The sequence below is a fragment of the Pseudonaja textilis genome, chromosome 2, assembly GCF_049901715.1.
Source record: "Pseudonaja textilis isolate UNSWEBS1 chromosome 2, rPseTex1.2, whole genome shotgun sequence".
Classification (NCBI taxonomy): Eukaryota; Metazoa; Chordata; class Lepidosauria; order Squamata; family Elapidae; genus Pseudonaja; species Pseudonaja textilis.
The window spans coordinates 256,979,979-256,994,359 of NC_141991.1; the positions used below are offsets into that span (position 1 = coordinate 256,979,979).

The 14,381-nt window shown below is 58.2% G+C and overlaps 1 protein-coding gene across 1 annotated transcript; it reads right to left on the minus strand.

Annotated features, from left to right (window-relative positions):
- Positions 1-392: 392 nt before the first annotated feature.
- On the minus strand, positions 393-5,105 carry CIMIP2B (ciliary microtubule inner protein 2B). Its single transcript, XM_087927620.1, has 6 exons — positions 4,925-5,105; positions 4,264-4,460; positions 3,756-3,907; positions 3,132-3,234; positions 2,322-2,525; positions 393-1,830 (listed from the first exon to the last, which is right to left on the minus strand). Exons 1-6 carry the CDS (start codon positions 5,005-5,007, stop codon positions 1,733-1,735), a joined length of 837 nt encoding a protein of 278 aa, XP_087783746.1. The 5' UTR covers positions 5,008-5,105; the 3' UTR covers positions 393-1,732.
- Positions 5,106-14,381: the final 9,276 nt, after the last annotated feature.

Here is a 14,381-nt window from a genome sequence, read left to right on the forward strand (position 1 = left end):
GCAGGTGGGGCCAGTCGCAGACGGTCTCTGCAGGAGCAGCTGTCCCGCAGCGGTCCCACCGAGGGTGGATGCTTTGAAGCCAGAAGGGCCCCCAGGGCACAGGCCAGCGGGGGTCGGTGGGACCTCACGCCACTCAATGGGGAGAGGGTGTCTTTTGTGTGGGAGGGGTCAGAGCCTGGGTTGTATTCTGCCCCCCCAGTGGTTGGGGAAGGGGGCTCTCCCCCCAGCCAGAGGGCAGTGCCAGTCAGTATTTGGGGCTGGGCTGGGTGGGGCTTTCGCCTGCCCGCCCCGCCCCCTCGAAGGACCTGGTGAGAATGCAGGAGTCGGTCCTGCCAGGGGTGTGAGGGTGGCGCCATCTTTAATTTATACTTCCGGCGTTAGAACAGGGTGTCTCGCCTTTATTTATTTCTTTATTTATGACACGTATTAATAAAAAAGGTGCTGATTACAAGCTCCCTCGGCAGCCTGATGATTTCCCCCCCCCCCAGGACCCCTCCCACCTACACAATTTGAGCTGTCTTGATGCGTCGTTCAGAAGGATCTGGCTGGGCTGGTGGTCCTTTTGAGGGGTCCTTCGAGGAACCGCAAGGCAGGCAGGCCCCGAATGTGCTGTGGCCGGCTACCACCCAGAAAATGGACCGAGGGGGCAGGCGGGGGAGGGGTCTGGATCGAATGCCAGCAGAATCCCTGGCCACTGAATTCGCTCCTTTTCCAGGCTCTTGGAATGTGCCCTGAACGGAGGGCTGCCTGGGCGTGGGAGCCTCCAGCTGGACGTGGCTCATCTCTGAGGTGGGAGGGGCCTTTCTACTCCTCACCCGAGCCCAAGCTGAAGAGCAGCTCCCCCCTTTCCCCCTTGGTGCCCACCGCCCCGGCCGGCTGAGGAGCTCCTGGAGTTGAAGCCAAGGTGCCCCCATTGGAGTCCCCTGCTGCAAAGGGGTCTGCTCCCTTCGGGCAAAGCAGGAGGCATGGCAGAGAACTGGCCACGGGCCCACAGGGAGGGGCGTCTGGGCCTCTGATCCTGGGCACTCGGATGGCACGCTCTTAGCTCCACAGGTTGCGATGGTGTGATTTGCGGGGGTCCTGGCTTGTGTCTCGTGCCACCGTTCTGGCTTAGAGCCTGGAAGCCAAAGGTCACCTTGCCCTGGCATTGGGTCCTCCCTATGAGCCCTCCGGGCTGAAGGCACGGCCGTCCCCAGGGTGGGGAGCTGTGCTGCCAGGGGAAGCCCACGGGTGGCCCCGCCTCGGACGCGCCTCCTCCCTCCCGCAGCACCCCAATGCAGCAGCCACAGGGGGGCCCATAACGGAGGGCGGTCACCAAGGCACGGGCTAACCCTTGCCAGGGCCTGAACCTGGCTGGTGAAAGGTCCTTTGCGCCACAGGGTGTCAGAGGGGGATCCAGGCGCCACAGAGGGCAGAGAAGGCAGATATCCTGTGTAGAGTGATCACCCCCCGGGACCCCAGGGGTTCCCTTCTGCTTCTTGCCAAGGGGCTCAGAAGCAGGCGCAGCCCCTCCCCTCCCAGGGAAATGGCCTCCCAGCTAGGAAAACGGGGCTCCCGGGAACTCGGTGCCTTTCGGAGTGCCATGGATCCGGAGACGGGCAGCTCAAGAGCCCCAGAAATCTGGGGAGCCTCTGGCACCAGCAGCCCCACAGCCCGTCTTACGCGGCCACAGCCCACGCAGGATGGCGCAGTGGGCTCTGAGAGGGTGCTGGCGAGGGAGCCACGAATTCCCCTACTGTGTGACGTCCCACACCTGCTTCTCCAAGGTGGTTTGGCCCAGGGCGTCACGGGTGAGGTGGCCGTAGGTGTGGCCGAATTGGAACTTGTAACCTGCGTTCAGAGAGCGAGAGAGGAGGGAAGGAGCAACCGTCGTGGGCAAATCCACAGCTGCAGTTCATGCCATCCATGCCCGACTGCCTGTTTGGTGCCTGCCTGCAGCTCAGGGGACCCTGCCAGAGAAGCCCTGGCACCCTCTGCCACTGGGCTGGCAGGAACCTCTGCAAAGGTGGGTTTGGATCCTTTCTCTCAGGAATCTCCTCCCAGGGCCTCACAAGGGCCCCGAGGCTGCTGGCCAAGCCTTGGAAGTTCTGCCTGGCCGGTTGTGGCTTCCCTTCAGGGCCCGGAGCGGGCGATGGGCAGCTGGACTGTGAACGCTTGCCACCCCTGGCGGCTCCCGTGTCTGGCATCAGAGGCACAAGGAGCAAACCCCCCCTCCCCTCGGGTGCTGGGTGCTCCCCTGGTAGGGAGGCTGAGTTGCCTGGAGCCGTGTGAAAGAGGCCGGGATCCAAGGAACGGGGGGGGGCGTAAGTGGGAGGACTCACCTGGCACGTAGCCTCTGTAGTGGGGCAGGAGGCCCCTGTCTGTGGGGTACGTCTTGGCCAGGGGCGGGAGGGGATCCCCCCTCTGGGAAGAGTCCCGCCCGGTTTTGCCCAGCATCTCCTCAAACTCCAGCATGGCCCGGTGGGCCAGAACGGGGAAGCCTGCTCCGATCAGGAACTGGAGCCGAGGCACATAGCCGGTGAAGCCTGTGGGACGGAGTCGGGGGGCTTCAGCTACAGGCCCCTCCCTCCTGCGAGGGAGCCCGGCCCTGGCGGGGATGGGTCATGGCTCCAGCCAGTCGGGTCTTTCTGCAGCTGCCGGGGCCAGGCGTCACCTCCCCCAGGCCCCCCCAGGCCGGGGAGTCCCGCTCGGTTTGGAGCCCCCACCCGGCTGGACCCACAATTGTCCAGGGTAATTGTTGCTTCCACACGTGGCCTCTGAAGCAACGGGGGCTCCCGGATTCCCTCTCCCTCCCCTGGGGTCTCTCTCCTGGGCAAGCCCCTCGGCTCCCAGGCCACCTTTGCCTTCTCTGCCTGCAGAGCCACAAACCCTGGCAGCCCCCTGGGCCCTCGGCCCTAGCAAGCCGGGCCCTGAAAGCCCCCAAAGAGACTCGGGGCTCCGTGCCAAGCAGGCCTTGGCTCTCTGGGGCAGCAAGGAAGAGGCTGGGGGGCCTGAAGGGGCACAGATATGCGTCTCTTCCAGGCTGGTGGGAAGCGGCATTTCAGCCTCTCGCCTGCGAGACCAAGGGAGCCCCCCCACTCGCCCTCTGGGACATGCGTGCTCCCTCCTCCCCTCCTCCTCTGGAGCCTGACCTGGAAGGAAGGTCCTCTCCCACGCAGGGGGCCTGCCTGGGGCCCCGAAAGCCAGGGGGGCAGCAGCAGCATCCGTGCCAGCCGTGGGCAGGGCAGGGCGAGGCTAGGAGCAGAGCAGAGTCGGCCGTGAGTCCCTGGAGGCCTCTGGCCGCTCCTCTCACTGAAGCAGCATCTGGCAGAGAGCATCTGGCAGCCCCCCCCCAAGAAGGGTCCCACACACACACACCCCGTGGCCACACACACTGCCTGCCTGCCTGCGAGATCGGAGGTGGCTCCTCCCAGAGATCTCTTGGAGGCTTCCAAGGCGCTTGTCCTCTTCGCTTCTCATTAGTGTTGGGGGGGGAGACCCCGCCCAGGGCCCCAGGGAGGGGGCTTTGGACCCATCGTGGGATGCTATAATAGGGGAACACTCTAGCCCCGCCCCTGTGCCCCCTCCTCAAGCCATGGCCCAGCTGGGGAGCCTCTGTGCTGGGATGCGGAGGAGGGGGAGGCCCCCACTTGCACAAGCTGGGGGGGGGGGAGCACCAGGGCTCAGGCTGTGCCCCTTTCGGTCTCTCGGGCAGATCCAGCCCTTCCCCAGCCCCCAGCCCTGCACTCACCCCATAGCCCCCACCTGCCACTTACTCCATTTTCCAGCTGGGGGGCTTCGGTCCCCTCCCCGGCTTGGCCCTGCTGGGGCCCAAACTCCAGCCAGGCCTGCCTGCAGATTTCTCCATAGGTCTTGGCAAAGTGGTGCTGGGCCCTGGGGACGAATCCTGCCAGGAGACACGGGAGAGCTGGGAGGAGGCGCCGTGGGGCCCCAGGAAGGCTCTGGGCTCAGCTAGGAATCCGGCTCTGGGCAGCGCCACAACCATGGGGCACAGCTGGTGCCCCTTTCCCTCCCTCCGAGATGGAGGGAGGACTGGCTTGCTGGCGCTGGGAGCTCTGGCCCGGCCTGCAAGGGGGGGGAGGGTGTGTCTAGGCAAGCCCCCACTAGGACCCCCGATACAACCTTCCCCTCCCCTTCCCGCTTTGCTTTGCTTTGCTGAGTCCACCCCCCACCGCCTACAAGGGGCCGAGGGATGCCTTCGCTTCCGTTGACCCGCCTGGCCCGCTCAGCCGCGGGGGGGTAGGGGAGCCCACCTCCCAGCACCGCTTACCGGTATAGCCGGGACCCCGCCGCAGCCTTTGCCCCGGGCCCTCCGGCCGAGCCCCGGGCGCTCCTTCGGGGCGCAGCTGGGCTGCAGGAGCGGCCGGCCCGAGCGGCTGGGGGCGGCCAGCAGCTGCCACGTGAGCTTCCCGTAAGTCTGGCCCAGGGTGAACTTGTAGCGGGGACAGTAGCCGCCGTAGCTGCAAGGACAGGAGCGGGAGAGCCCGCCCGCCCGCCGGCCGTCAGCGCTCCCGGCTCGGCCCCGCCAAGCTCAGCGCCCGGCCTCGTACCGGCCCGGCTGCACTTGCCCGAGGGCCGCCGTTGCCTTGCTTGGCCCGGGCTCTTGGCGAGGCTCCGGCCGGAAGGTGTGGCCGGGGCCCCGCCGCCTTCCAGCGCCCTCGCGGCGCCCTCCGCCCGCCCGGCCCAGCCCCGCCGCCGCTCGGGACACGCGAGGAACCTGCTCCCCCGCGACCCGACCCGCCCCGGTGGCTACGCAGCGCCGGCAGCCGGTGGGCGGCGGGGCAGAGGCCTGGCGGCGGGGCCGCTGTTGGTGCGCCCCGGGCGAGGTGCCCGCCGGCCGCTCGTCCACCTCTGCCCCGACGCGCCGCCCAAGCCGGGCCGGGGGGCTGTTGGGGGCAGCGGGGGCCTCGGGACCGGCTCTTACCCAGGAAGGAAGTGGGGCTCCGGGGTCATCAGGTCCTGGCCGAGTTGGGGGGCAAACGCCGCCGGGGCCGCCGCCGGGGCCATGACCTGCGGAGCGGCTGGCGGGAGCCGTGGCCGGGCCCGGTTTTGTATGTGTTGTGGGGAGGAGCCGGGATGGGCGCTGCTGCCCAGGGAAACCGTCGCCAGGCAGAGGCGCGCCAGCCTTGCCGGGCAGGGGGGCGAAGGGAGAGGGCAGGGGGAAGGGAGATTTCGGCTGCCTTCGGCGCTGGGGGGCAAGAGGCGCCCTCGGCCAACATTGCTGGCTCAGCCGCCTGCCTGGCCTTGGGGGCCTGGGGAGAAAGCAGCCCTGGAGGGTCGGGGAGGCTGGAGGGTCCTCGGGGCAGAGCAGGGAAGGGCGCAGAGCCGGCAGCAGGAACAGCAGCACAAAGGGGGCAGCGGGGGGGGCAGGGGCAGGACATGCCAGCTGAGAAAGGGGCCCAGGGTGGGGGAGGAGCCGTTCGGGGCAGGGCAGAGACAGGCTCCTCTGGGTGGCCTTTCCTCCTGTGAGGAGCTGAAAGGGGCCAGGGGAGGGCTGCCCCCAGGAGACCCTGGACACCGGCCTCCCGCTGAGCCAAAGCCTCCCCCAGACAGAGGCAGCCGTGCGTGTGTGTTTTTGTGTGTGTGTGTGTGTGTGTGTGTGTGTGTGTGTGTGTGTGTTTTCTCCAGGAGGTGTTGCAGCACTGCAGGGATATTGAAAACCCCCCAACGCCTGATGAGGTCATCCGAGAAAGCCTTTCTTGGTTTGCCTGCCTGGAAAGCAGGATGTGAAGAGGCCCCAGCCCCCCAAAGCCCTGGACAGGCGCCCCCTGCAGAGGAACTTCCCTGGCTTTCCTGCTGCTTTGGCCCCTTCCCACCTCCAGGCAAGGGTGCCCTCCGGAGGCCTCCTCAGCTGCTGGCCCCCACCCCAAGGTCTGAACCAGGCTCTCCAGGGGCCGCAGGGGGAGGCCGCAGTCTTGGAGGAGTCCAATCGGGAGAGAAAGCAGCACATCACGAGAGCTATAAGACGTGCATTTACACACACACCCAGCCCCCCAGGACACTGGCCACAGCCGCCCCCGGCCCTCCCCACCGACGGCCCTCGCTCCCAGCCCGGCCGCCTCTGAGCTCCCCTGGCCCACCGCCCAGCTCTGCTCCAGCTCAGCACAGACCCTTAAGAGGGTCCTGCCCAGGAAGGGGGGTAGAGGCGAGTTTCTCCTCGTCTTGAAATAGGGGAGGGGGCTCTAGACAGCCTGGGGGTCTCTACAGGCTCTCGGACAGACCCCTCTCTGGCTCCAGGGAAGGGCTGCCCGCAAAGGGCGGGTGGATGGGAGAAGCGGGGCCCCTGGCCCTGCCCAAGAGAGGCATTCGGCGCTTGTCAAACAACCCCAGGAAAGGAAACCTGGTCAAAGGAAGGAGCCACACCCTCTCCGCAGGGAGGGGACATTCCTTCTGCCGGCTCTTTGGCAGCGGTCACTTGCCGGGGGGGAGGTTCTGCAATCGACAGGCCCAGGCTCTCCGCAGCGCTAACCAGGCCGGACACCCACCACCCACAGGCTCAGGACAAACGCCCTCCATCCCCCGCGGTCTCTGAACTTGAAGGTCAACTTTGCTCAGGGGCCCCAGAGATACGGGGGCGACTCACCCCCAGGAACGGGGATAAAGAAAGCAGCCATGCCATCCAGGAGGGTGAAAACTCGGCAAACCATGCGCCATGCTGGCTTGGGCCCTGGATTGGTACCTCCTTCCGGCAGGAAAGGCTCAAATCGCTCCCGGGTGCTAAGCGGAAAGGGGCTGGAAGAGGGGAGGGAGGTACCCCTTTGCAGCCCCTCCAGCACGGAATTGAGTGGGCACTGCCAACCCAGGGGCTGGAGAGGGGACACAGTGGAAGGTGTGGGGGCCCTAGAGAGAATGGAGGCAGCGGGTGTGAGCTGAGCCCAGCTGACAGGCTCTTGGTGATGTTTGTTGGGCTACTGAGGAGAAATAACTAGAGGGGAAAGCATTTGGGGGGTGACAAGGAGGGGAAGACCTGGGGGCGCCTGGGCAGCAAGGTTGGGGCAGTGGCGGATGAAGGCTCCCTGGTGCCCTGAGCACTGACAAGTCTTGGTGCCCCCCGCCCCTTTGTACATATAGCACAAACGAAGCCGTCTTCTCCACTTCGTGGTGCCCCCTTTGGGCCTGGTGCCCTAAGCAGGAGCTTCGTCTGCTTCGTGGTTAATGCCCTGCTGGGTCGGGGAATGGAGGGGAGCAATTAGGTGCCGGTTTTGATCCCTGGATCCAGAAATGGACGGACGGGCAGTCCTGGCACATCTGATGAAATCCTGGCTGGGCCACGGTGGAGGGACTGCCCCGTTTTAAATACGGTTGGCCCCCAAGCAAAGATCCTCCTGGAATTTGGTGGCAGGCTGGGCATGTCCATGGCTAAGGCGGGTTGGCGAGCCTCTCCTGTGCCCTCTGCTCCCTGGCAGGCTCCTTGGCCAAGGCCCTGCAGCGGATTGTTGGGCAGAGGTGGGGACTCTCCCCCGAGGTTGGTGCAGGGTGGCCTCCCTCCCATGCTCTGGGAGGGGGTTCAGGAGTCCCTGGCCCCAGTGGAGATGGGGGCTTCTCCAGGCCAGTCTAGCCTGACCCACCCAAGTGGCCACACTTTCAACCTCTGTCATCCCACAGCAACCCAAAGGAGAGAGCCATGACCAGGTCGTCCCCGCCCGAGCCCCATGGGGCTTTCTCTCCCCCCAGGTTGGTTGGGGAGGAGGGGATTCCAGGCAGAACGCAGCCAAGGATGTTGCCATATCCAGCCACAGTCGGGGGTCTGCCTTGGGTAAGGCTTCCCTGTTCCAATGGGCCTGTTTGGCTCCAATCTGCCTTCTGGCAAAGAGGCTTTTTGTAGGATTCTCTGGCTTGAGGTGGAGCGTTTGCCCAGGGATAAGGACGGCAGCAACCGGCAAGTTGGCTCATGTTTGGTCGAGAGCCGGAGAAAGAGACGACCTTGGAGAAGGCAAGAGGGCTGGCCAGCCAAGCACGGATCAAGCCCAAGAAGGGAGGGGGCACCGGAGGGAACTTCGACCAGGGTGGGGGCAGGAAAACACGCCCTGGCTTCCCGGATTCTGTTCCTGGAGCCAAGTTCCACAGGACGGGGGGGCGGGAGGGTCCTGAGCAGCCTCTTCCTGCCCCTCCCCCTTGGCCTGATCTTGGGGGGGGGGGCAGAGGCTGCCTGCACAGATGCCCCCAACGGGGCTTAGAGGTCACCTGCTCTGACCCAGGTCCCTGGCTGGCTCTGGAAAGCCAAGGCATTGAGTGGAGTTCCTCTTGATCTCATTCGAGACAACGACAAATCCGCATACAGACAGGAGGTTATACAACTTGCCTCGTGGTGTAACTGGAACAGTCTGGAACTGAACACACTCAAAACCGTAGAAATGGTGGTAGACTTTAGAAGAAACCCTCCCACACTACCACCTCCGACAATACTAGACAACACAGTATCCACAGTAGAGACCTTCCAATTTCTAGGTTCTACTATATCACATGACCTAAAATGGACGCCTAACATCAAAAACGTCATCAGAAAAGCCCAACAAAGAATGTTCTTTCTGCGCCAACTCAGGAAACTCAAACTGCCCCAAAGGAGCTGCTGATCCAGTTCTACAGAGGAAGGATGGAGTCTGTCATCTGCACCTCTGTAACTGTCTGGTTTGGCTCTGCGACCCAACAGACACGGACTTCAGAGGATAATTAGGACTGCAGACAAAACAATGGCTACCCACCTATTGTTTCTTTCTTTTTTTCTTATATGCATCCATTTCGTGTATTCATAACTATGTTTATACTTATACCTGTTATCTTGTAAGCAATTGATCAACCAAATCAATCACATTAAACTCTCCGGAGTTGCCCGTCACTGCAGGAACACATTGACTGATTTTGTACCCTGCGCCTGGAGCCCAGCAGGGGGCAGCAGCCCCTCCCTTTCAGCCGCTGGAGCTCCCGGCTGGGTGACCCCCTTGGGGCCCTGGACAGCCAAACCGGGGAGGGGGGTTCTGGCAGCACTTCAAGGAGCCCTGCTCGCGCCCCCTCCCCCCTGCCCCACGGCTCTTGGGCTCTGCTTCCCAAGCAGTTTGAGCAGCAGCCTGGATGGACGTTCACCCTGGACAGAGACCGGCTGAGGCTGCCCTGAGCACAGCCGCTGGGTCCACCTGGGGCTGCTGGGAAGAGTCCCCCTGAGCCACTCCCTGGGGTGGCCGTAGGCAGGTCTCCCCTCTTTCTCTTGGAGGGCCGTAGGGAGACCAGCCCACCCACTCACCTCTGGGGTCCTCCCCAGGGGACCGGCTGGAGGTCTGATTTAACCGTGTCACCCCCTTGAGTCGTTCCTTGACCCACTGAGGCACCGGGCCCCAGAGGAGCTGCTTCGGGGGAATGAGGGCACCGAGACATGCAGCGCCGGTTTATTTGCAGTGCCGGTCCGGGGATGACGGGCTCCACACCTGCCTTTCCAGACGAGCCATCAGAAATGGGGCTGAGGTTTTCTTTTTCTTTTTAATAAATTTTATTAAGTTTTCAAATTTTAAAAACATAAAATAAAACTTTATACATTGTTATCAACATCAGGACATCAAGACCTCTTCTCACATTTTTCAGTATATATATTTACTTATTCCTTTATCATTACATCTTACTCTTGCTATAAATCAATATCATTTATCCTTACGTATCAATCTTCTCCATGGTATATTTACATATTTACATATTCCCTCATTCTTTTCCTAATTGCCATTTTATTTTATTTTTAAACCACTTATCCCAGGCATCCCAGGCCCTATAATAAATGGAATCTTCTCTGTCTTTTATTTTCATCGTTAGCCTGTCCATCTCTATACAATTTATTATTTTTTTTATAACCATGCCTTCCGGTGGAACCCTTTTTGCTTCCACAGTTGTGCGTACGAGATCCTTGCAGCTGTTAATATATGTAACATGATATATCTATCTGTTTTATTGCATTTTTGTGTTGTTATACCTAATAAAAAGGTTTCTGGATTAAGTTCAATATTCTGATTCGTGATTTCTTCTGTCCATTGTCTGGGGCTGAGGTTTTCACTGAGCCCTCTCTCAATTGTTGACTAGCTCTTTCCTCTGGTGCTTCGGCTGACCCTCCGGTCTAATTTCATTTTATTCTGACATCTGATCTCGCTTTGATCCTGCTCATTAAAAAGAAAAAGAAAAAAACACCTCTTGAAGTTCGAAACTGCCAGATGGAAGGCAGGTTTTCAACTGACTGTGCAAAGAGCGGCCTCAAAAACTCTCACCTGGAGGGAAACGAAAGAAGGAGAGAGTCCAGAGACCTGAAGCCAAGAAGCTGGTCAGGACTGGATTTGACCTCCTTCCAAGCCAGGGTGTGGGGAGAGATTTGACACCCCTTGTTTCTAGAGGCCCCTCTTTCAGCTGCAGGAGTTTCGGCTGAGGTCCCTTGCAGTGGCGCAGGGGAGGGCTACCTGGTGGAAACCGCCAGCGCTGACCTCGCAGGTAACAGAAGACGGTGGGAAGAAAGAGGATCCGTCAGGCCAAGAGTGGCTGATGTTCCAATTTTCTCTGAAGACGGAGAGGGGCCCAGTCGGGGGGGGGCAAGACCCGGGAAGGCAGAAAGACCCATCTTCAGAGACTGCTCACAACCACATAGACTGCACACAATTGAGAAAGTCCAGAAATATTTCACAAGAAGAGTTCTCCACTCCTCGACTCGTTGCACAATACCTTATGCCACCAGACTTGAAATTCTAGACCTAGACAACCTAGAACTACGCCGCCTTCAGTCCGATCTAAGCATAGTATATAAAATCATACATTGCAATGTCCTACCAGTCAATGAATACTTCAGCTTCAACCATAACAACACAAGAGCACACAATAGATACAAACTCAAGGTTAACCGCACCAAACTTGATTGCAGGAAATACTTCAGCCACAGAGTGGTCTATGTCTGGAATCCTCTACCTGACTCTGTGGTTTCTTCCCCAAACCCCAAAAACTTTAACCTTAGACGTTCTACTATTGACCTCACTCCCTTCCTAAGAGATCTGTAGGGGGCATGCATAAGCGCACCAACGTGCCTATTGTCCCTGTCCTATTGTTTCTTTTTATTTCTCTTATATGTATCCATTTCATGTATTCATAACTATGTTTATACTTATACATATTATCTTATAATTGCTTGACAAATAAATAAATAAATAATAAATAAGCCTGGAGTTGGCAAAGAGACCAAGCAGAATAGACACTCCACAATTCATGCAATACTCATATCTGAAAGGGGGGGGTGTCTCTTCTTGGGCCCCAAAGCCACCCTGCTGCCGCCCCCCCCAATTCAGGAGCCCCCACAGAGGAAGGGGGAGGGGAGGGGCTCCCTCTGACCCTGTTGGGTTGGGCTTCCCTTCCACGTCCAGCCATGTTACTGGCCACCACCTCTGCCCCCCGCCTGCCAATCTCACGGTTGATGTTGGCTGCGGAGCTGCAACGGAGGGTTCAGTACAGCCAGTCCTCGACTTACAACCGTTCATTTAGTGGCTATTCGGAGTTACAACAGCATTGAAAGAAGTGACTTATGACCGCTTTGCACACCTGCAACCGCTGCAGCCTCCCACGGCCACAGGATCAAAATCCAGGCGCTTGGCCAATGACTCGCATTGATGACGGCCGGAGTGTCTCAGAGTTACGTGATCCCCTTTTGTGGCCTTCTGACGAGCAAAGTCAGTGGGGGAGCCGGATTCATGTAACAACCGTGTGACTGACTGATCAGCGGCAGTGATTCACTTAGTGACTGGGGCAAGGAAGGGCATCGAAGGGGGTGAAATTCGCGGAGCAGCTGCCTCGCTCATCAGCAGGAAGGCTGGGTGCCCCTGAGCTCGTGGGCTGAGGGCCACCGGGACAAATATCTGAGACCCCCCCAGCCCCTCCCCAACTCCCTCTTGGCTTCGGGGTTCCAGGCAGCCACCTGCTGCCTTGGAAAGGAACGGCTGCCCCCGACCTCCTGGCTTGGATGGGACCGAGGGGGGGGCGGGTCAGGTAGTCCTCACCTTACCTGTGGAGCCTTAAGGAGGGCCTTAAGCAGGTCAGTCCTGTGGCCAAGGTGGCTGTAGGTCCTTTTGGGGGGCAGCTGATGAGCAAATCCCTCGATGCGGTGGGTCCCTGTGGCTGCAAACCAGGAGGAAGCGCTGCCCCTTGGCAAGTCCGCCCTAGATGCCCGCGTGTCTGATTGCAGGGGACTCTGCTCCAACAGCCACGAATGCAGCCTGGTTGCTGAGCAGCCAAAATGTGCCCACGAGATTGCAGGGGGGAGGAGGTGGCCCCCACACCGAATCCAGGTCAGTAAGCGTCCCCCGGGAAGGTCTACTGAAACTTCAAACGGCCACTAAGCAGCAGGTTGTAAGGCGAGGACCACCTGGACTTGATGAAATTCTGCCTTGGCTGCACTTGTGACGCTTGTTAAAACGGAGTGGAACGTCCCCTCCTGGGCCTGCAGTATGTGGCCCAGGGGCGACCTAGGAGGTCTTCTTACTCCGCCCCAAAGAAGGGGGGGCAACCCATCCTCCAAAGCCCCCGAAGGCAGGACAAGAACCAAACTCACCAAGGAGAGAAGCAACCTAGGAACTGAGGAGGAATTTCCTGACAGGGAGGAGCATTACATCAGTGGAACTGCTTGCCACCAGACCCGGTGGCTGCTCCATCCCTGGAGGCTTTCAAGAAGAGACCGGACAGCCTCTTGCCTGAGATGGTCTGGGGTCTCTCGCTCGACCTCCAAGGTCCCTTCCAACTCTGGAAGGTTATTCTGTTTGAAACCTTACTACGGAGAACTGAGCCTCGATTGGCGTAAAAAAGCCCTGCGTGGGGGGTGGGGGTGGGGGGTGGGTGGGGGGGGAGCTCATGAATCCTTTGGTATTTTGTTTTGCTTAGCGATTCATCCTGAACGCAGGTGATGCTGTGTTGTCAGTTGAGAATCTGGATTATTTTTTTTAAAAATGCTAAACCGTCAGAAACAACGAGGAGGAGGAGGAGGGGGCTCTGAAGGTGGGGGGTTGAGAAGGTGTTGCAGGGGACACGGGTGCGAAGTTGAACGTGGAGAACGGCTGGTAAGTTGGGCATAGGAAGGACGAGGGAATTGGCCGTGGCTGCAACCGAGAGGGCAAGGTTTTGGGAGGCTTCAAGAAAGGAAGGCAGCTCCTGGGGGCCGGGGGTGACACGGAAGGAGGGATCAGCCGGGTCTCGCTGGCAAAGGCAGTCTGGATCTGGAAGGCGTCCAGGGCCTCAACCAGCACCTGGGATCGCGCCAAGGGACGCCCTGGTGACCAGGGCAGCCCCCAGAGGGCCTGGTCCAAGGCTGCTTCCTGTCTTCTGGCATCAGCCAAAATTTCCGGGTGCATTTCAAGGGCCGCCCCCAGTAGAGTGACTCCTAAAGATCTAGTAACGACAGATTACGACAGATTATTACAACAGATTGCGGTAGATCTAGAAAAATGGGAAAATCTACAACTATCTTTAATAGGTAGAATAGAGACAATTAAAATGAACATACTGCCAAAAATACTGTATCTATTTCAAACGATTCCAATAAGAGTGAAAAAAAATATTCTGAAGACTTAAATAAAATGATGATGAAATTTATTTGACAGGGGGAAAAGGCAAGAATTAAAATTGTTACAGGATGCAAAGCTGAGAGGGGGTTTTGGATTACCTTATTGGGAATTATATTATCAGGCAACAATATTGATGTGGATGAAGGAATGGATTGTATTGAAAAATGCCAGATTACTAATGTTAAAAGGGCATGATTTACAATTGGGTTGGATGTATTTTTATGGTATAAAGAAAGTAAGGCACATGGATATTTTAGGAGACATTACATTAGAGATGCTTTATTAACAGTACGGAAAAAAATAAGAGACTACCATTATTTGAAAATACCGATCATATTACCACATGTGGTGGAAATGCATGGGGACTAAAAAGTATTGGACTAAAATACAGATGTGGCTGGAGAAGATGATAAAGCAACCTATAGATTTAAAACCAGACATTTTTATTGGAAATTCTGCCTGATGGTTACAACAAAGAGTTAACGTATTTGATTATTAATATATTAACAGCAGATAGGATTGTATTTGCACAAAATTGGAGAAATGAAAAAATTCCGATGGAACAGGAAATAATTAAGAAAATAATTGATTGTGCAGAAATGAGTAGATTGACAATGGCAATTAGAGAACAAGAAGAAAAAGACTATTATAAAATTTGGAATTAATTTTATGAATGATTGGATAGAAGAGTAAAGAATTAAATTATATAAGCATAGTATAATATATTGTTACTGATAAATAGATGAGTTAGATAGAGCAAGAAAATGAACTTGAAATATATTATTGAAAGTTAATCATTATAAAACCAAGGATAATAGA